Here is a 22,616-nt window from a genome sequence, read left to right on the forward strand (position 1 = left end):
AGTAATGGTTTCAAGTTGCAGCAAGGGAAGTTTAAGTTAGATGGTAGGAAAAACTCTCTCACTAGGAGGACAGTAAAGTACTAGAACGGGGTACCCAAAGTGGTGGTGGAATCTCCATCCTTAGAGGTTTTCAAGACCTGGCTAGACAAAGGATTGGCTGGGATGATCTAGCTGGGAAATAGTCCTGCTTTTAGCAGGGGGGTGGACTAGATCAGCGTTTCTCAATCCATGGGTTGCATCCTACAAGTGTGTCACAAGAACATATGAAAGGGTTGCAAACAAACTTTAAAAATGAATTGTTTTAAAGGAGAAAACTGTGGGAAACCATGGCTTTTCCCTCGCAGGGTGTCAGAGTTCCAGCCTGCAATGGGCTACTTGGGGTCCTCATACACCCCACCACACACACCCCCACCTCCTGCCCCACATACTGTGGGGCAGCAAGTCAGGAGTGAGGGGCTCTGGGTCGGGACTAGCCATTGATGTTTACAAATGGGTCCTACTACAAAAACGGTTGAGAACCACTGGACTAGGCCTTCTGAGGTCCCTCCCAACCCTAAGTTTTCTGATTCTGTGTTTTTCAAAGCAGAGCACAATAACCCCTGTTCCACAGCTGAAAAATCTGAGGTGCAGAATGTTTAATATTTAGTCAAGGAAGTTGGATTAGAACTTACATATTTTCCAACTCCTAGTTCAATTTACTCAGACTTTTTACAACATGTTAAAGTATTATATAAAATCATAAACAACAAAGATACATTCACCCAAATAAATCAATGTTTTATAGTGCAGCAGCCTTTAAATAAAAAGTAGTGTTTGCTAATGACTGCAATCACTCAGCATTATGGAAAACTATGGAGAATGGTTGTGATTCTACTGAAAAAAGGAAAAATTCCAGGGTGGAAGTGGTATATAGAAGAGTTGTGTTTTTCTGGGTTTTTTTAATAAACCCTTCCAGCTTTTACAGAGGACCATTAATAGCCCTGTTAGATTACATCTGGTTGAGAAAAGGAGGTAAAACAAAAGAATAAAGCGCATCTTAGCATAAAAATAGTGGTGATATCTGAAATTAAATTTAATTACTCTCATTGGTGTTTGTGTAGTACTGTTTGAAACCTATAGACACAACAAAATAGTGTAATTAACCATGCTTAAACTCAGTAAATCAGAAGTGACACCACAGTAACTGTGTTCATGTCTAACAAAGAAAACATATCTAGAGAAAAATACATTGATACCTTTTCCTTAATTCTTGTTATAGGTTCTTTCATCACATACCTTCAGAGACATAAGCAAAAGGCTTATTCCTTATGGAAAGCATTGTAAACAAGTTGAAAAAAAGAGCCACAAAAGTACCAACTAACAGTCGCCCCCTAGAAGACAGAAAAAGAAATGCATTTTCATTTTTTACAACTTATGCTATCATATAAAATTAAACTAAGATTAAGGGCTGGTGCCTTGGAAAGAACAATTGTCTGAAGATTCTCTATCAAGACAAAAACAAGACTAAGATAAATTCTAGTTGACTGTAAAATATCAGACAACTTTCTACCATTTTAAGAAAATATTTGTGAATTTTGCATGTTAAAGATGAGCTGATGACAATTCTCAAAATAACTGCTTGCCCTCAAGGCTGAAACTTAAATAATAAAAATGGAAGAAATAACTAATAAGTTTGCTAAATTATCAGGAACAAATGTGTAACTATTACTCAGCTACACAATCATTTATAGGTTCATTTATATCTGTACCTAAAAAGATCAAAAAGTTATTACCATAAAAGTTTACATACATTTTGGAATTTAAATGCCAAAGTACCAAACACAATTTGATGTTGGATATGCCAGTCATTCATATATGCCAGATTAAGAACCAGAAAAAATAAGGAAAGTGAAAAAAAGATAGTTTCACACATTAAAATCACATCTTACGTGTGTATCTCAGGTTGTTCCAGAAACCGTTTTGCACTGCAAGAAATAAATTGTAATTTCTAATTATATTAACAGAATTACATGAAAAATTACAAATATAAGGAAAACTTTTCATTTGTGGACATCTAATCCATCTCTCTCTCTCACTAAATTGAATTAGGGTATAATTTACAGAAAAGAAGGTAACTCTAGTAACCCTCTCAACAGCAGAGCCAGAGGCAGTGCAATGGCATAGCTGCACCCTCCTTTTGGCTGTGCCACATGTGAACTCTCAGCATGGGATCTGGCCTGAGCCCCTGCTTTCCATAAATCTGGACTCCAAGGGGTGACAGTTGCCAATGTCCCCTCTCCCCACTTTTTCTTGCTGCTGAATTCAGAAGGGAGGGGAAAGGTGAACAGCAGCAGTCCAGAATCACAAATGATGGCAGGGACTCCAGTCAGACCCCACTCCAATCAGCTGGTGAGCTCAGAGCTCACTGCTAATGTGCAGCTCCAGCAGGAGGGGTACCCCTTTTTTTTCCATTCCTGGATCCACTACTGGAACCTTCTATACATACAAGGAACATTATAATAAAGATAAAAATCAGTTCTTCTCAGTCAGCAAGCACTAAAACAAGATTAAGCTTCAGCTGGGCAGAGAAAATCTAGGATAAATTTCAGAAAAAACAAGAGTTAAACAGTAAAGTGTACTGTTCCAGATACGGTGCAATTGCCATTACTAAAAACAGTCCAGGCTATGCTAGGCATCTAGCTGTTAGAGCTACTTTAAAAATATAAATCATTTTTTCCCCAGAGCTCATTACAACAGACCCTTCTGTCAAATGAAGGAATGAAAAGAAATATTTTCAAACAAGTTTCAGTCAAAATAAACTAAATCTTAATTCGAAATGTCATCTGAGATACAGCAATGCAACTTGTCTCAGTAAAATGAAGGGCCAATTTCACAAACTGTTGAGCATTCACCTCTTCACTGAAACCAGGAGGGCAGCGCTCCCTAAAGAAGCTCCAGAGATACTTCAGGACTGCATTTAAATTATCTAACAATACTTGCTAAATCCCATAAACGCAAAAAAAATTCAATGCTACATCTTGACACATTGCATGTCATGGACAATGCCTTGTTAAACATGAGCACAAAGTATGGATGGAATTCTTTTACCTTTGTGCATCTAAATGGCAGTTTTCCAGTTGTAAGTGGCCTTTCTGGCATTTACCACAGTTTGTGATCCTATCACCCGTGCAGTGTAAATGCATAAGTATGCACACATATACTGCACGTGCTCAGTTTGACTGGGTTGCTCCATGGCTGCATATGCATACCCAGGGAACGCATGTCAATTACAAGATCACAGTCAGATAAAAAAAACATAGCTATATGCAGATGCTATTTTTTATAATACTATGGGCAGGTGCTATGTGTACAGTCCCCCTAGCTGGATCATACCACTGACATGCTTGCCTGATTAAAGTTGCTATACCAACAAGCTGATCAAGATCTGAGTCCCACCTCTTTTATGGTGGTTCCCCATCTTGGGCTGCCCAGGAGACCTTTAAAAGCTTCTAGTTCCTGGACACCCCAACAGGCAGCTCAAGCCAGTCTCAGGTTGCCTAGGAGCCCTTTAAAAGTCCCAGCTCGCAGATGGGTTCACTGCAGCTGTATTATCCTGTCTCAAGCTGACTGCCAGTCAGAACTTCAGGGGGCTCCCAGGGAGTCCCAGACAGAGAACACCACCAGAGGGCAAAGTTTTGCCCTGTTCTGCAAAAAGCCTGGCAACTGCCCAAGGAACAGACCCTATTCTTGGGCTTTTGGTAGGGTTCTGGTCACTGTCTCCCACCCAGGAGACAGGAGACCCAAGTTCTAGGATTCTCTCACCCAGAAGAGAGTTGAACCTGCAGGTCTCTAACTTCTCACCACAGTGCTCTTACCACTACACCACAGGTCAGGCAGTGGTTCAGTGAGATGGGTGTTCCACTGGAACAAAGGCCCTGGGCACCCTGGACCACTGGAACCGTCTCCACTGAAGTGGGTCTCCATCCATCTTATCTAGTGACTATTAAATGCAAGGTGCAGTAGCTCAGCTTCAGGAGTGCTGGAAAAGGGACTTCGTAATGCCTAACTTGGGGCACAGTGGCTACTGGCTACATCACTTTGCTGGGAAGTCAGAGAGATGTAGATTCAAACCCTTCCTGAGGCCAGGGGGAAGGGCTTAGAAACCAGCTCTTTGGCCTGCTGGCCAAGAGCTCCAACCACTCAGCTACTGGGGTTAAAACAGATGCAGCGTTGATTAGGCAGGGAGGATGTTGTCTTCCTCCTCACTTTTTCTAGGACTTTGCCAATGTGCACACACTTACCTGGCAAATGCGTAGCCTATTAAGCATGCTTCATATACATGTGTACATTTCCATCTCTACACAGCACGGGTAATAAAATAGTAAACTGTCTTTAAGTGCCATTTAGGTACATGAAGGATAACAGAATTCCATCCTATTCTGTAAATGACCTGCAACAGGTCAATCTGCAATATGATATCATTAGGCCAGTATCATAGCTTTATGCACTTAGGAAGAAGTTGCTGTGCACGCATAATAGCCAATTTTCAGCAATTTTATTTTCTTAACTGGTTCTTAAATAAGTTTTGAACATAAACACTTGACATCAGTAAACTAGCATGCCTCTTAAAAGTACTGCATTTTATAACATGCTGAAAATTTATTGAAACAAGTCATGTGCCTAGAATTAATTATTTGCATATCTAATATTGACATGGAGACACATAAATGTTGATGGATTACTAACCCATTTAAAATAGAAAAATCCACACCTTCCCACTTCTATAGTTACTTTAGAAAATAAGGTGCTACTTAACACCTGAACGCTTGAAAATACTGGAGTTAAATAATTATACAAAATTGTGTTTTCATCATTGCCTGATTGATCACAATGATCAAACAATATCGTTTATCAGGCCCTTAAGAGAGCTCTTGGAATGTGCCATGAACAGTACTATCAATTTTTTCCCTTTAAAAATTGCTCATATACATTTTCCCATGGCCCACGTGGAGAGCAATCAGGATATTTAGCGAAATAAGGTTCTACAACATCACTCCTTGCTGCAAATCCATTTTGTCTAAGAAGTCTGGAGCTATTTCTGAAAAATGACCCTTTCTTTTACAGTACTTTAAAAATATATAAGCTTTACTCAAGCTGAATGGAACATTTTCTCATCAAAAATTCATCATAAAAGAAAGAATGCATATATTCCTACCTTTCTTTTAGGATAAAAAGAGCTCCTAGCTGTGCCAGAACTGTGGATGCAAATACTGCTAGCACTTCAAACCTCTCAAACCTGAAATTTGAGAATTTAGTTAAAAACTTTGAACTACACATACAAAGGGCTTTCATCCTGGTCCATGTGCAATTAGCCTGCCTCCTCCTCTCTCCCTCTCACGTGGGGGACAGAAGGGGAGGATTCAGAGATTTTTGGGAAAAGGAATTTTTTCTAAGTTCTATTAAGCCAACTATCTGTTTAACAAGGGTAATTAATTGATCTGACAACCAGTGGAAATACAGACTACAATTCCAATCATAAATATCCATTTGCTACCCTACCAACCTCTCTTCTTTATATCTCAAGTATGAGACTTTTTGTTTAGGTTTTGCAATTCCTTGCACGTCCTTGAATTTTAGGATTAAAAAAAAATAAAGAAGTTTATTCTACATATCATGTACCTTATGTACCACAAGTGTCAAACCATACATATTGAACAAGCACAGTGCAATATGTTAATAGGAATAAAGTAAAAAGATTCTCATGATAAGCAAGCTATTTTAACATGCACACGAATATTTATATATGTGTTCAGGAACTCAAAAAAACTGAGTCAGCCTACTAACAAAATATTGTTCATGGCACATTAAATAATTAATGCTCCATATCAGTACTTACCCAAATGAATAGACTGGGCTAGGTTTCTTCATCATTACCCAGTAGCTTATTAGACATGTTATCAAACTGAAACAAAAGGGGACACTGATGTTAAGATGATAAACTCAAGCTACTAAGCCAGCATAATTTATACACAAAACGTACTCCAGCTTCCAGAATTCAAAGTGGGATCTTTCAGTAACATTTAAATTATACCATGCATTCAACCCTGCTGTTATACTAGCAAGGTTTTTCTTGAATCCAATGAAAGTACTGTCAGGATTAGGACTTTGGAACCAAGTCTCTGCTATGTGTTTCACAGGAACACCTAATGAGGTCAAGTTGAGTAAGTGATAACCTTATGACAGAGATGATCAGAGATGCACTGTATTTACAATGGACATCATCACCCTTCCCCAGCATCATTCAGTACTACAATAAAGGTGCCTCAACTTCAAAAACTGCTATAAGAAACAGAAGTTAAATGTTAAATCAGTGGCTGTGTCTACACAAGATACTGACTGTGCAGTAACTCATTGCTACTGTGCAGTAGTGTCACATGGCACAAAGTGTGATGCAATGCTACTGTGCAGTAGTAATGAGCCACTGTACGGTCAGCATCACCTAAAAGCTGTCTGTGAATACTTTTAAATGCACAAACATAGAAGCAAGATTTATATTACGATTCTCAGGTGGAAACCAAATTAATTTTTGAAGTGTCTGAAATGTGAATCAGAACAGTTGGGCTTTCCTAGTTTGTGTGCAGCAGGCTGGGCACCAGAGTAGGCAGACACTGTGATGGCTGCAAGTGTATAACCAAAATCAAACTTGCATTTTTGGTTGTGAATTTCAGTTGTAGTTTTGGCTGCATCTTACTCAAAGCTTACAGAAAATATCAAAAACAAACTGGATTTCTCACTTGGACTGAATATATGCGATTCAAATTATTTTCTCCCTGATGTATCAGCTTGAATTTTTCAAGGATGAATCTTATTTCCTGTACTTATTTCTCTCTGCAGATCCCTTTGGATTCTGTTTGTATTGGTATGCACACCAAAGTAATACCATCTGTAAATGTTCATGCAACATACTGTTTACCACTTTTTCTTTCCTCCAAATCATTAAAACATCAAATAAAACTGGATGCAGAACTTTTCCCCAAAGCAACTTGAGACACCCTCCCAGTTTGATCCAAGCTGTTTATCATTGCTCTTAGTTCACAGTATACAGAAGAAAAACAAGCTGAAGTGACTGACGGTTCATATCCAACACACTAAAATAATTTTTTCCAGTAACATTTTAATTTATTATAAACAACCCAGAAGGTCAGAAGTTGAAAAAGAAAGATTTTTGCAACAAGACTGAGCATTGCTTATTCTTGACAGGTCAATATTCTCTAAAGAGTTCTGTGATCAAGTTGGAAAAATGTTCAGGTCTACTACATTCCCATCACACTTGATAAATCAGTATTTCAGGGCATTTTATGTTACTGGGTCCCTAAAACTGTACATTTTAAGAGCTATTTGCAATTATATTACTTTTCAAAGATTAAGTTTTCTTCAAAATCAGTTGTCTTATGCTGGGTGCGTATAGTACATGCTGATTTTTTTTTTACAAAAAAATTAAAATAGCCCAAAAGTTTTTTTTTTTCCTTCTTGGTCTGAGACTACAATGTATTCCAGATTTTTAAGACTTCCAAACTATGCACATGAAACTAGACATGGGCTGCATACAGGCATTATGTTTCTACCAGGAGAATCACCGTTCTCCCAGCAGAAACTACTAATGTTCATTCAACCTCTACCAAGGGAAACATCCCCTCCAGGAGAAAGGTCTTCCAGGTTCACACCTGGAAGATCTCCCCACTGAGACAAACTCTCTTGCAAAAACAAACACCAGTATGCTCCCTGCTGATCTGGTCTGGGAGGGGAATGGAACATAAGGGCAATACTCCCTGCTCACTTCCTATACCAAGGAGTCCCACTCTGGGGAACTGGTAGAGGATTTAGGCTATTTAAGGAACACGTTAGACATAAGTGTCTCTCTCTTGCCTACGTCTTCCATTATCTGAAGATAGTAACTGTATGATGTTGCTGCAAACGTGTAAAAGAAAGGCTTACAAGGTCAGATTCCATGTTTTTGCTGATTTAAACAGGAAAGTACGGACGAAATGTTTGACTATAGGCTAGAAACAGACATTGCCACATGACATGGATCACCTGTACCAGGATGTGTCCTGCCACAGCTGATCTGCTTCAATGGGCAAAATACATCTTACCCATTCATCCTGTGGGACAACAGGACATATTCCCTAGGGCTGTGCGAAGCTTCAGTCCCCGATTCAATTCGGCCCCGTTCGGTGGCCAAATCTCCAAAACCAAATCAAACCCAGGAGATCCTTTAATCTCTCTGAATCGAATCAGAACCCTCCAAATTGATTTGGAGAGATTCGGAAAGATTCAGCGATTCAGACAGACACAGCTTAAAATGTTTTTTCTACCTCAAGGTACCAGGCGGCTTGAGAATGTGGAGATGGTGGGACAGATGCAGTGTCCCACAGGAGTGCAGGGGGCTCCCCCGTGTGGTTGGCAGCAGACCTGGAAGTGAACCAGAAGCACTTCCAGTCCACTTCTGGGTCCACCAGGGAGCATGCTGGGGACCTCCCCCCGCACCCACCCCCCTGGCTCAGCGACTGGTGCCTCCTGGGTCTCAGGGGGCACCTAGGATCCCCCTGCAGCTGATCACTTAGTCAGGGGGGCATGGGGAGGGTGTACGGGGGGTCACCCCACATGCTCTCTGGTGGACCCGTTAGTGGACTGGAAGTACTTCCAGTCCACTTCCAGGTTCACCACCAAGCATGCAGGCCCCCATCACGTTCCTGTGGGATGCTCCATCCACTCCAGCATTGTAGCATTCGTGAGCCGCGCCCAGTACCTAGAGATACGTAGAAAAAAAAACATATAAAGCTGTGTTTATGGCCGAATCACCAATTCTCTGAATCAGCATCAAATCTTCAGATTTGGATTTGGCGGAATCAAATCGGGGACAGTTATCTCAATCAACTAATCAAATCACTCTACCCAATTCGAGCCGAATTTTGATTTTGATGCATGTACATGAATATGCCAGCATTGTAGATGGGATGGGGAAAGAAACAATAAGGAGCTGACTTAACCAGTGCTATGTACTAGGCAAGTTAAAGTTTCAACTTTGGAACACGCATCTGCCTAGGAAATTTGTGACTTAGCCAATTTTAAGTTGTAGCAAGGAATCGAATATGGCCCATTTCGCACACCCCTAATATTCCCCACTTCCAAAGACATGCCCTCAGCAATATCCAGGGCACGTCTCTGGAAGCAGGGAAAGCCAGGAAGGTGCTCCTTGGCTTGCTTTAGAGTCTCAGTCCTGCACAGGAATTCCTGGAGTGCATAGGACCAGGCCCCAAGCCCCAGAAGCACCTGCCTGAGGTGGCAGGAGAGTGTAGGCAGCTTCAGCCCATATTCCCATACAGAAAGTATGGATGTGTATTTGCTGTTGCTTTGCACCACCATAAAAATCTGTGTGGTGGTACAAAGGCAACAAAAGGTTACTTCTGTTTCCATGCATAGTAGCACAAACAAAGTAACTGAAGCCCACTAGCATACGAAATAGTCAAGAGCAAAGTTAACGAAACCCACTATCACTGTCAAGAGTCAAAACCACAATGAGAACATCTGAAAGCCCTTCTAATTAAACTTATAATAAATTCTTCACTTAGCTGGGGGTGGTCCTTCACAATCAACCCTCATATACCCAACAAACATATACCCAATCAAACGGTACATAGATACATGTCATTAATGACTGTATGATTGTAAACCTAGGGAGGACCAGAAGGGAATAATGTGCCTGAGTTGTTGGGGAAACAGAACAATTAAGAAGAACCCAGAGATCTTGAGGTCCAACCAACACCCATCCTCCCAGGTGTGAGTACATTTTTGTATTTCCATTGCCTGATCTGAACGCTTCTTAATGTTTAGCTTTCCAATAAGGTGGTTCTCTTGAGAAGACACAGATGTGCTCTTTCTTTATTCCAAGGTCCTGCCTGACAAAGTAAGCTCCCTTTTGTTCCAATTTGGGATAAAGGTTTCCCTTTAGTCCAGCTGCTCCAGGCCCCTCCCAGACTAGTCCAGGGCGTGGAAGGCAAGGTAGAGATGTATCTCTGATTCAGTTAGTCTATAAGGTGCATCTTCACCCTGCCTTAAGGAAACTCTTTTCATTTACATATGAAGTAATGCCTATGTTTTTGTTTTATCTGCTACTTAGTTCAAGCTGTATCTGCTTTTCCCTCAAACCTGAAGAGCAGTGTGCGCCTGAAAGCTTGTCTAACCATTCTCCCAACTATACAATTAGTTTAATATAAGATCACCTACCCAGCCCCCCTCACTTGGCTCTTCATCCATCAAGATATTCATCTCTCAGCTGCCTTTTCCTTTGTGTGTTTTTATTTATAGATGTTTTGCTGGCATTCAGATAACCTGTATGATATATATGGGTCTCTTAATGATTAAACCACACTGTTTTCCTTGCTGCAACGTAAAATTGGCTAAGTCACAAATTTCCTAGCAGATGCGTGCTCCAAAGTTGAAACTTTAACTTGCCTAGTACATAACACTGGTTAAGTCAGCTCCTTATTGCTTCTCTCCCCATCCCATCTACAATGCTGTCATATTCATGTACATGCATCAAAATCCTGCATGCTAATATCTCCAATCTGTTATAAAGTGAAAAATACCTTTCAATACTGTCTGCAAACCAGAGGAATCTATTTTTGAAAGCAACAACCTGCTCTAGTTATGCTTCCTCACAAAAGCTATGAACAAAAAATCTTCACTGGAGTCGCACATGAAAAAGTACCAAAAGCTACGTATAATTAAACAGTAAAATTAAAGAAAAGGTGAACAGAATTGTTCTAACAAAATTCATAGTCTTCCTCACTTTACCAGATATTCAACAAAGAATCTAGATGGTACCACATCCTGTAACAGTGGTCAGCAACCTTTAATAACCTGCAGGCTGGACTACCTGGCTCTGGTCTAACATGAGCCAGGTGGCTTTGGCAGCACATCGGCAACTGGAACGTAGGGGGGGAAGGGCAAGGAGGAAAGGTGGGGTGCTGTCCCTGCAGGAGCCTTCCCTGCACCTGTGCTGAGGCAACCAGCTGGGAGCTTCACCTACATCCCCACTCCCACTCCTCTCCGTGACTCAGTTTCCAGCTGGTTGGGGGTTACACCGAGATTGGGGAGCTGCAAACTACATCTGCAATGCTTCTACCCCCCTCCCTCCTGGAAGGGGAGGGGTATGCTGAGGCAGAGGGAGAAAAATTTATTTGGGGGTGCACCTCCCCAGCAGGTAAGTCCCACCCAGCCAGGGCCCCACTCAACTTACCCCTGTTCCTGCCTCTGTGGCACTGTCCCTCAACCACGGGGGCCTCAATCTAGCCCCCGCCCCTCCCCCACAGACTGACCTACTGGGCTGGGGGACACGTGTGCATACACATGGGCACTCAGCCCCCACCCCAGCCTCAGATCGACTCCAAGAGGCTCTGAGATCTACCACAAGAGGCTCCAAGATTTACCAGTGGATTGAGATTCACTGGTTGGTGACCACTGTTCTAGCTCATTTCCTCACAATGCATACTATATTGCAGTTGAGTCCATTTAGAGAAAAAAAAATTATCATTGTTTTTATAGAACATAGTGATGTGCTGGTGATCACTGAAGACTAATAAAACTTGGAATTATTCGGAAAGTTTCAAAAAAGCCAGAATCAATAAATAGACATTAAATTTTATTTAAACCAGCAATCTCACTAAAGTCAAAGACCCTATTCCACATACTGAGCACGCAAATGGTACATAGGCATTTAAGTATGACCACACACACACACACACACACACACACACACGAGTTAACCCAAAAGATGAGTGGTTTTTCTTCCATCTCATTGCTTTTGAAACTCCATGCTAAGAAGTACAAGGGTAAACTTATTAGCAGCTGTTCAGGGACTTAAGCAAGGCAGAGTAGGTTGTGTTTAGATGCCTAGTAAATGGAATAGGATCTGGCTCTTGGTGCATTTTTAAACCATAAGTAAAACTAAACCAGGTTTTTCCACTTACAGTTAAACCAAATACATTTTGGTATTAACAGCTGTGGCATTAGTGAGGTGCTCTAATGCCAAAGAACCTGAAGTGCTGCATCATGGACTGCAGGCCAACCCCTGTATATCAGCTTGATCCAAAAATGTAGCACCAGGAGCACAGTGGCAGCATTAAATGCCACAGGGCTTACAGAGCTGTGGCAATTAACACCTGCCACTGCTCTCCTCCCACCAAATTTCCAGACCTGTGGGGACCCCACAGGCTGGATGACTTGGTTTGCAAGTCACATTTTGAGCACCACTGGATTAAAAAATACTAGTTTGACACACAGTAAGAGTTCTGTTGTCAATTTACTGAGTTAAAGCAGTATCAGGCAGCTGTATACAGAAATCTAACTACGGTTCATTTGTTAATTATTCAGATCACAGCTACAGTATTTGTTGTTTTACTCTTAAATACAATTGTTTTATTTGGCACAGTCTTACATGTGTATGGAAAAAATAACTAAAAAATCATGTAGTTGGTAGGTCTTTGTTCACTGTTTATTTACTATTTTTCTTACTTTCAAACTTAGTTATAAAGAAGATTCTTTGCAAGCATTGATATATCATCAGATCATGTGAAAAAAGTCCTACCTGAAAAGATCAAAGATTGTCAGGTACGTATATGCAGTTAATGCTGTAAAAACAAAATGTAGTATTAAATACTTCACCATAAGTAATAGCAGAAAAGATATATGTGCTTTTGCTTTCAAAAATTGCTTCTCTATGACAACTCCCTATTGTTTGCTACCTGAACAAGATCCTTCTGCTAAAACACAGCCCTGTAACAGTATAAAAAATATGCTACATTTTGAATGTTATGAAAGAAAAATTATAGACCAGTTGATTAAAGTAAGACCAGGTCTACACAAAATACTAAGATGTTTAGTAGTGTTGGGGTGATGATGTAACCATGATGGTCCAGGAAACATGTAAGGAGGTAAGGATTTTTGTGGATGATATCTTATATTGGACCAACTGCATGACTGGGATACACCAAGACAAGGTTAGACCTAATGAAGTATCAATTGCATTTGAAAACTTGTCTCAGTCTATCCTAATCATACAATTGGTCCAGTAAAAGATATTTAGTATATTGTTGAGCACCTATTAATGAACAGTTAGGAAAACTGAAACATGGAAAGAGACATTTCACAGTTAAGGTTCTACCCTAACAGTAACAGCGCCCTTTATATATTTGTGTTACAATAAGAGATGGGTGGCACCAGTTCAACTACAGCGTGAACTGGAGCAAAATTTTGCTCATCATTTGAACACTTGGACTTTTTTTTTGTTTTGTTTTTCCAGTTGTGGTAAGACACCACGTTAAAGATGTAACCAAGGCAGTCCCTCGGCAATGCAAACAGATGGGAAACCTTTTGTGTACTGTAGGGGAAGCATGCTGTAAGGACAACTTTTTTCTTGAATTTGAAGAAACCCAACAAGTCCCGCTAACTGACTTTAATTTAAAGCTTTACCTCCATAGGTTATTTATGACAGTAAAAAGTTCAAAGGATGATCCAGAGACCTAAAATCCTGTATGAGTGAAGCTTGAAAGGACTGTCAGACACAGAAGCATCAGAAGTGCTAGCAAAAATTGGGAAGTTTAAGAAGCTAACAATGATATGCAAATTCTAAACCCTACAAAAGAGGAGTTTTACCCTAAACACATTATGTAAAATCTCAAAAGGGATAAAATGTGAAGCCATTTGCACAGCCAAATAATACTAGTATACACTGGGCCCTGCTTGTCTATTATGCTAGAAGTGTAAAGTTAAACACAGTAAGAGTCAACAATTATTTAGATACAAGAACAGCTACATACCTATACTGTTAGTAGAGCTGCACCACATAAGCAGAAAACCAGTACATATTAAATTTATTGCACCAAACAGCAAGATCTTCCAGGACTGTAAATTAGAAGAATTACATCATTAACCACATTTTAACTTGTAAAGTCACTACTGTTCTAGTAGAACCAGAGATGAACATTAAATAAAACAAAGCTAATTTTACAGCCACTGTTCACAGCAAAATAGCACTTTATTTTCAATCCATTGTTCTCGCAACAAAAGTCATACTGCTTTATATAGAATCTGAGGGACAATTCTCTGAGAATATTAAGAGGATTTGTGCATGTTTATAAGGAGAAGAGATATGAAGTCTTCAGCAGTTATTGAACAACTTTAGACAGAGCCCAACCTAGTACCCTACACATAGCCAAAATTCCACACTTCACAATGGAATTTTATCTAAGCAAGGAATGTAGGAGTTACAATTTAAAAAAGGGGCAGGCAACACCTGGCACACGTACCAGAGTGCGGCACATGACGGTATTTTGCTTGGCACACCATCCCTTGGGGGAGATGGTGGGGGAGCCATGAGGGGCCCAATCCTTGTTGCGGCAGTGCAGTCTCAACCCCTTCCCTCCCATTCATCTCAAGGTGTGTATGCATCTGCTGCCAGCAACAAGCCATGCCAGGGCTCCACAGACTCCAGTGCAGCTGCTTGCAGCCTCCCTGCCACCTGTTATGAACAGCCTGGACACTGTGGTGGGCACATGAGCCTTGGGACAGACGGCAGAGAGGGGGCCAGAGCTCCACTGCCACAAGGATCTAGCCCCTCATGACTCTCTTGCTGTCTGCCCCTGGCACACCAACATCTTACAAATCGAGGTTGTGGGTGTTTCTGACACTCTACCCAAAAACACTGCCGACATCTGTTTTAAAGTGTTTAAGGCAGCCTTGATAAATTCTACTCGTCCATTCACCATGAGAAAGTAATTATTTTTGATGGCAAATCAAATATATTTTTAAGTATAATCACTCAAAGCAAAGAGCAGGTAGATTTTCTGCCTAGGCTGGTACATACATGATAGTTTTGCAAAGGCAATATTAATTTCATTTTACTAAGTTGGAAACTTATCTTAAACCCTTAATTAAGGCATTACATGCACCATGATCATTGCTGTCCACTTTTTGTTTCTGAGGATCTAGGTCTTGATTCAGTTCTATCGGAAACGAATGGAAGTTGGACAGAACTTGTAACTCCCACTTGTGTTGTAACAGTATTATAAAGCTACTTGATTTAAGACATATTTGTTTTCTTATCTACGAAGCAGCAGAATTGATGGTAATAAATACCATAAAAGTTCAACAAAATTTTCAACAAACTTAACAAAAAACAATGCAACTGCAGTTAACAGTTGCATAAAGCATTAGGTGGGATATTAGTGTTGAGCCCACCAATAAAATCCAATCTGTGCTTTGTCTATTCTAAAATATCTTCGTCCATTTTTCCAGTTCTGTGATTACTGTAAGATGCACTTTGTGACAAATGCACAACACATGAATATTCCAAAACAATTAAAAATCAAAATGTCCTAGAGAGAGCTTTGTCAGGACAGTACAAACTCGACATTATGGGGGAAGGTTAAGAATATATTTGTCACTTGCATATAATTACAACTACTTTTTTAAAAATACAGTTAACAAAAACTAAATTAACTTACCCTTCTATCAGCTGCTACCAATCGAAATTCCTGTGTTAATTTGCCAACTACTGATCTTTGTGATTTGCGAAATAGATGTATTGTCCCCTTTAGGAAAAAAAAACACAAAAAATTAGTGTTTTTCTTGTTCAAAACTTAAAAATTTTATTTTATTTTTTTTACTTTCATTTCTCTCAGGAACTTTTTGGAAAGAAATGTGTGTGATTAAATGAATATGCCAATAACATGTACCAAGAACTATTATTTTAAATATTACTCAGCAAAGGGAAGCAAACAGTGCAGCAGATAATTCCAAGTAGGCTTTGGGAGATCCCAAGATTTGCAACAGAGCAAGCAGTAACAGCATCAAACTGCAAGTGCTTGTCAACTTGCCTCTAAAACCTTTCCCTAATCTTCCTCAATAGGGTGGATTGATCTAAATCCAACTTAAAATTCCCACTGTAATAATTTAAATCAACAAGCAGGAAATGTTTATTTAAATAATTAATTTTAATTTAGGTTTGTACATTTTAATTATTTTCCTGAAGAATGAACTTCTCATTGGGTAGAAAAGCATTAAAACATAGATACATACACACATACATACATACATATATATACACACACACACACATATACATACACACATATACATACATGCAACCAAGTACAACATTTACACTAAATTTTATATTAATTTCTTGCTAACGAGCATACACTACATCAAACCACAGTTACTTACTAAACTTTTATTCAGATTTTTAATTTTTACATTTGCATTATGTAAGAAAGTGGTGAATCATTTTCATTTTTGATTTACAATATATTTTTACTTGGTATGTGTGTCAAGCACCACTTGTATGGAAACTGGAACGCAAGTTCATTAAAAAATGTTCAAAAGTAGCATTTTGTATTGTTTTTATTATATAAAACCACTTCCAATATGTTAGAGACAACTTTTCCTCATCAAGAAGTTTTGCATTTAATATGGATTTATTATTAACTGCACACAATGATTATACGGATAGTTTCTGGTCATGCTAGGCCACATTTCCAAAATCTGTAGGCACCTAAAGATGCATGCACTGACCAACCCGGATTTTCAAAACCACCTATTACTCACAGAAATCAATAAGGATTAAGGATGCTAACCTGCTTAGATTAGGGGTATCAAACTTGTCCAGCTCCACAGGACCAGAGAGCATACCTGGAGCAGGGGTCCTTGTTTTCTTGCTTACAGGGCTACCCCAGGTTGCCAGAAATGTTGGTGGGGTGATTGGCAGCAGCATGAATTGCTGTGGCAACCACCACTTGTCCCACCACCAAATTTCCAACTGAAGGCAGCCCCACAAGCTAGATGACGTGGCTCTGCACTCTGGATCTGGCCAATGGGACTGAAAATTTGGTGATGGCATGAGAAGTGACAGCATGAATTGCTGCAGCTCCAAGAGCAATTCACACTGACGCTCCTTGTCCCACTGTCTTGCAGGCCAGATGACTATGGGCTGGATCTGGCCTACAAGCCACATCTCTGATATCTACTGTAACAAGTTTTGATGTTCAATTGGTGTGTCTACACATCGGCGTATGGCAATGTTGCTATGGTGCCGTGCTTTAGTACTTTCTTTTGGAAATACTATACTAAAGCATGGTGCAGTACAGATGGTTACTGTGCTGTGCACACAGCTCAAGGTTAAATTTTGTGGCTATGTTACTGTAGCAGCATGCTATACCTGGAGAGTGGGCTGCTACAGCAGGGTCAGGCAAAGTCTGGCCCATGAACCAGGTCTGGCTGGCAGGCAGACTTCATTTCCCAGCAGCCCTTACCTGCATGGCAGAGGCTGGTCTCCATGGAGACCCCAGCCGCTGTGCTGTTACACTGCAAAGCTGGGGTTGCCATGGAGGCCAGCCCCAGCCACATTGGCAGGGTGTGCAGTGGGGCAGGGCACAGGGCTGCCCCAGAGCTGCTGGGATCTTGTAACAGGGGCAGCTTGGTCCCGGGCCAGGGCAGAGCCACAATCTGCCGCCTGCACACTCTCGGCAGGGGTATGCAGGCAGCAGATCACGGCTCTGTCCCAACTCCTTGCAGAGGTCACAACGTGGTCCCGAGCTGAGACAGAGCTGTGATCTGCTGCCTGTACACCCTTGCCCAGAGTGTGCAGGCAACAGGTCGTGGCTCTGCCCTGGCCCCGGACCAAGCTGCCCCCACTGCAAGATCCCAGCAGCTCTGGACCAGACCCCTGCCCTGCCCTGCTGCACATCATGCTACCAAGGCTGGGGCTGGTCTCCATGGGAACCCCAATGTTGCACTATAACAGCATAGTGGCTGGAGTCTCCATGGAGAACAGCACTAGCCATGTGGAGAGGGGATACTGGGAAATGGCGTGTAGCTGCCAGCCAGATCTGCTATATTGCCCACCCCAGCACTGCAGAAACACGGTTGTGATCATGTGTATACACACAATTGCTACGGCAAGGTAGGGTGATGTGTAGACACACCCAGCAGGAAGGATCCATCTACTGTGTGACTGCAGATAAAAATATATTGGTAATCCATTTAATTATTGTCTGTTTATATCCACAGAGAAGGGGCTTTTTCTTATCAAGGTAGCGTGCAAAAAACTTTAAAAATATCCATGATTTGGAGTTTCTTTTAGCCTGAACAGGTACAGGATTTGAGAGAGAAAATGAGGCAATGAACAGTTAGATTCATATGGAAAACTGACAACCGGAAATAAATTTGGTCCTAGCACAAAAATGTGGTCTCTGGGAAACACTTTGTAAGGAGGATCCGCTATGAAAGCTTGGAGTTCATGGACTCATCTATTTGATGTAATGGCCATAAACTTTCTAAGTCAGACAACTCAATTTTGCAAACATGACTTGACAATTTGCAATTCACAGATAAAATGGTGGGACAAATAAGTCTTACTTGAAACAAGATCAACTTCTTTGGGTCTTTCTTTGTCTGTAGGAAAGTTCTTGAATTACTTTGTGTTCTTACTGAGTACAAAGTCTACTAAAACCCCTCAGTCTGGGACAGTACAAAACTTCTTCGAACACCTTTTGAAGCACTTTGCCACTACTTTGCCACTCTTTCAGCAGGTGGAGGCAGTGTCACTGGCAACTCCCATAAAGCTTCTCAGATTCTAATATGCTCCTATGAATTGGTAATGCATTTCTGGCAAGAATGGCGTAATGCAGTGGATCAAGAAGTTTGTATCAGTCTTCAACAGAGGGTGTGGGCTTTACAAGGAAGCTATTTTTGGAAGGCTTTACAGTCATATGGCTGATACAGGAGCTGAGGAACCTGTTTCAACAGGAGAAAATGATAACAGATCTCTAGGAAAAAAATAATGGTATTAGTCAGGAGACACAAAACAGGCTTTTCCTCCTATGCAAGCTGTTCCTGTTCTTCCTGCCTGCCAAGAGAGAACTGATAAGTGATGAGGGGGCAGAGCATGACCTTCTTGAAAGATCATCTCTTGCATGCTTTAGAGACAAGCCACCAGTTTGTTCCAAAAGGGCTAAGATGCATCACTGTGGGGATAAACCTGGTTCTCATACGACTGACCAAGTCTATGACTATGTTTCACATGCTCTGAAACAAGCATTCGTGGTCTGTAGGAGAGAAATTTCCCAGGTGGAAGGATGGAGAGGAAAAACTATGCACTGCTATGATTAGGACAACTTGAGTTTCATGAGAACAGAGGTATGTATCCCTGAACATAGTGATAGGAATGCTGAAACATTGCAGTGTTCTCTAACAACAGACTGGCTGGTACCATTCATGTTTCTATCACTAGTACTGATGCTTGTGTCAGTGCAACAGTCAGTGGTCAACAGCAGGGTTTGGCATAAGCACTAAGGTTAATTATTCTGGCTCAGTTCAAAAAGAAAGTTAAGCCAGCACCATTTGCTCCCCTGGAGTTAGCAGGATTAGGATCATACACTCAGAAGAAAAGCAAGTGGGCAAATTTTTCTTTTATTCAGTGACAAGAGTCAGGACCAGTCTTGTATTCTGATCTTGCCCATCTTGGGCAAAAGTTACCAGCCAGTTTCAAGGCAGTATTGATGGGCTCTGGTCACTGGCTGACAGTACTGATCTTTGGTGTTGTTTAGCAGACAGCTACAGCATTAGCCTGCCTAGGACTTGGGCATCAACTTCCAAGATGGGACTGGTGTCCATTCTTCCAGGTTTACAGGTCAATTTGATTAGAACCAGGCTCCTCCCTAAAACTATTCAAGAAGGGATAACAACTTCAGGAAAGTATTCCCGGATTTCCCCATCCTGGTTGAGAAGAAATATCATAACAAGCAACAATGTGGTACTCAGCTCTTACAGAGAAGCCCTCCCCCACTCCAACCCCCACCCCCACCACGCACACACAAACAGAAACTAGTAGCTGTGGCTATCTGTAGGTAAAAGGAGTCAGTGGTTTTCAAACTTTTTTGTACCAGGACCCATTTGTAAACATCAACAGCTAGTACAGACCCAGCGTCTGTTACTCCCAACCCACTGCCCCCCACTCCCCAATGTGTGAGGTGTGTGAGGGGCATAGAGGCAGGGTCCCAAGTAGCCTCTCACAGGTTGGAGCTCTGTCAGCCTGCAGTGGAAAGGCTATGGTTTCCCACATTTCTCTCCTTTAAAGGAGAATCCATTTTTAAAGTTTGTTGATCCATTTTTAGAGTTTGTTTGCAACCCTTTCATACACTCTTGCAACCACTTTTGGGCCGTGGCCCACGGGTTGAGAAGTGCTGCTTACAAAACAGGTACGGTTTGAAGCCTGATAGTTTTGAAGCTAAAGTAGTGGAGTAAAATGCTGCAATTGCTGAAAAACTGATATAGGCTGTCAGTAAACTGCAGTTAACGTAGGCCATTAACACAAAATAAGTTAATGTGTTAATTTTTGTAACAAGCATTAATTGTACACATCCATTTTGACCAGGGGTGGGCAAAATATGGCCTGTCCCATGCCCTCTCCAGACTCAGCCAAGCAGAGCGGACCGGCAGAACCTGCATGTGCAGGCCCGACCCCGGCCCATCCCACACCTGCTCTCCACCTCCTGCCCATACCAAGCAGAGGCTGCTGCTGCTGCTTCCGGGCAGAAGCTGCTGCTCTGCAAGAGGAAAAATTGGCCATCCCCCCTCACCGCTGCCAGGCCCTTCTTGCTGCAGTCGCCCATGCCCAGGCTGACCCATGGCTCCTCTCTGCCACTACCACCCAGCAGGGCAGCAGTGGCAGTGCACAGGAGCCACAAGGCAGCCTGGGTGTGGCCTCCAGGTGGTTGCAGCAAGAAGGGTTGGCCTAGCAGTGGTAAGGGGCTGCCTCCCTACTTCCAGCACCAGCTTCTGCCCGGCTACCAACACTGCTGCTGAGCATGGGTGTGTGAGCCTGGAGTGGACACAGGGTGGGCCAGGGTCCAGGCTGTTCACAGGTTCCAGCTGGTCTGCTCCAGTTGGCATGAGCCCAGAGCAGGGTCGGGGCTGGGGCTCCGTGCTGCTGGTGGTGGTAGGGGAGGAGCCACAGGGCACGCAGGCTGTTGGGTAGAATGGTGCTGACTACTGTTCAACTGCAATCAAAATTACATTTAATTGCAACCATTTTTTAATCTCGCAATTAACTGCGATTCATTTTTTAATTTTTTGTCAGCCCTAATAAAAGTCCTTGATTTATCACTGAATTTCATTCAAAAGCTGTGCACCAGTGACTACAGCTTTCAAGATCCCACATGCACAAAGCACATGCACACCCACAGCGGCAGCTCCTCAGACATACATTTAAAGAGTAACCATTCCACTCCTCATTTGCACTCTGCAAGAAAGCTCTGGCAGCCGAGCAAGACACTGACAGAGCTTGAATATTTTAAAAGAGGCTAAAGACACAGCTGAAGGAGCAACACTGTGAACAGCTGCCATACCAGGAACACCTACAAGCTACTGAACCAGCTGTGGCTTTGGGGGGACTGACAGCAGGAAAGGAAGAAGAGGGCAAAGCTACTGCACCCCCAAGCAAGGCTTCAGTGGTAGCTCATTTCCGCACCCTCTACTGAAGATACCAGAGTGGTCATCCCTCATCCAGACGCATCTGCCTGGCTGGACTCCTTCAGTTGCAATCTCCGCCCCCACCCCAATCAAGTGGGACACCCTGCCCAGTTAACAGGCTCCTTTTGCAGTTGATTAGCAAGCTTTGGGAGACTCCAGCCATAGAAGGCTGGCCTGTGCTTCCTTACCAAAGGCTGGAGCAGAGCTGCAAAGAGGACATGCATGTACACACACACACAGACAGGCACACACACAGACAGGCACACACACAGACAGGCACACACACAGACGTTTTTAACAGGCTGTGGCTGAGATTTCCAAAGGACCCAAGTAGGAGGTAGGAAAGGCCCAAACCCCCAGTGCCTTGCCACCCCCATAGGCACAGCCTATGACCAGCTAGGAGCACCAGCCCTGGCAACTGTACCCCATAATCCCTTTCCAAACGGCCGTATTTTCCAATCAAGGGACTACAACCCCATTTAGAGAATACAGTAAAAGTCCCTGCAGCCTTGACGACAGGTTTGCTGGCACCACCCCGCCTTACGTTAACGTTTAATTCAGGCTTTGGATTAAACGAGGACGCAGCGAGGAGTTAATCAGGGCTACAGCCGGCAGCACTGGCGCGGCAACAAACCGGCTAAGGCCGGGCAACGGGCGCGGGGCGGGTCTGTGGAGCGGAGCCGCTCCACAGGCCCGGGGCCCACCGCCTGCGCCTGCCCCTGTCCCGCGCCCCCGGCCACGTCACCGGGGGGAGGGAGAGGTCCACACGCGAGCCTGGCCCCATCTCCGGCCCGGGACAGGCCCCACCACCAGCTTCCCGGGCACCGGCCCCCCCCCCCGCCGCTGCCGGCGGGAACTCACCATGTTTGTCCCGCGCCCGGCGCCGGAAGTGGCGACGCCATGCGGGACCGGAAAAGGCGGGCCCCTCCGTTGCCATGGAGAAGCCGCCCCAGCGGCAGCAAAGGGCCGGCGCGCGGCTTGCGCTTGGGGCTCTGGGTTGGCCGGAAACCGGAAGTGACACCAAGACGTCTCTCAGCCCCCTGTAT

The 22,616-nt window shown here is 42.7% G+C and overlaps 1 protein-coding gene across 2 annotated transcripts in view; it reads right to left on the reverse strand.

Moving 5' to 3' along the window:
* Positions 1 to 22,546, reverse strand: part of SLC30A6 (solute carrier family 30 member 6) — a 34,483-nt gene extending 11,937 nt beyond the window's left edge. Inside the window, exons 1-8 of one of the 2 annotated variants that reach the window (XM_019526733.1) lie at positions 22,432 to 22,546; positions 15,546 to 15,632; positions 13,860 to 13,944; positions 12,629 to 12,671; positions 5,876 to 5,941; positions 5,195 to 5,275; positions 1,929 to 1,964; positions 1,276 to 1,370 (exon numbers count right to left, since the gene is read on the reverse strand). In XM_019526733.1, coding sequence (XP_019382278.1) covers positions 1,276 to 1,370; positions 1,929 to 1,964; positions 5,195 to 5,275; positions 5,876 to 5,941; positions 12,629 to 12,671; positions 13,860 to 13,944; positions 15,546 to 15,632; positions 22,432 to 22,434 — 496 coding nt within the window. In that variant the 5' untranslated portion in view covers positions 22,435 to 22,546. Of the gene's footprint in view, positions 1 to 1,275; positions 1,371 to 1,928; positions 1,965 to 5,194; positions 5,276 to 5,875; positions 5,942 to 12,628; positions 12,672 to 13,859; positions 13,946 to 15,545; positions 15,633 to 22,431 lie in introns of those variants that run through there. The other variant, XM_019526734.1, reaches the window with a different exon arrangement.
* Positions 22,547 to 22,616: the final 70 nt, after the last annotated feature.

Source organism: Gavialis gangeticus, unplaced genomic scaffold (assembly GCF_001723915.1).
Source record: "Gavialis gangeticus isolate Ggan-Ray unplaced genomic scaffold, GavGan_comp1, whole genome shotgun sequence".
NCBI lineage: Eukaryota > Metazoa > Chordata > Crocodylia > Gavialidae > Gavialis > Gavialis gangeticus.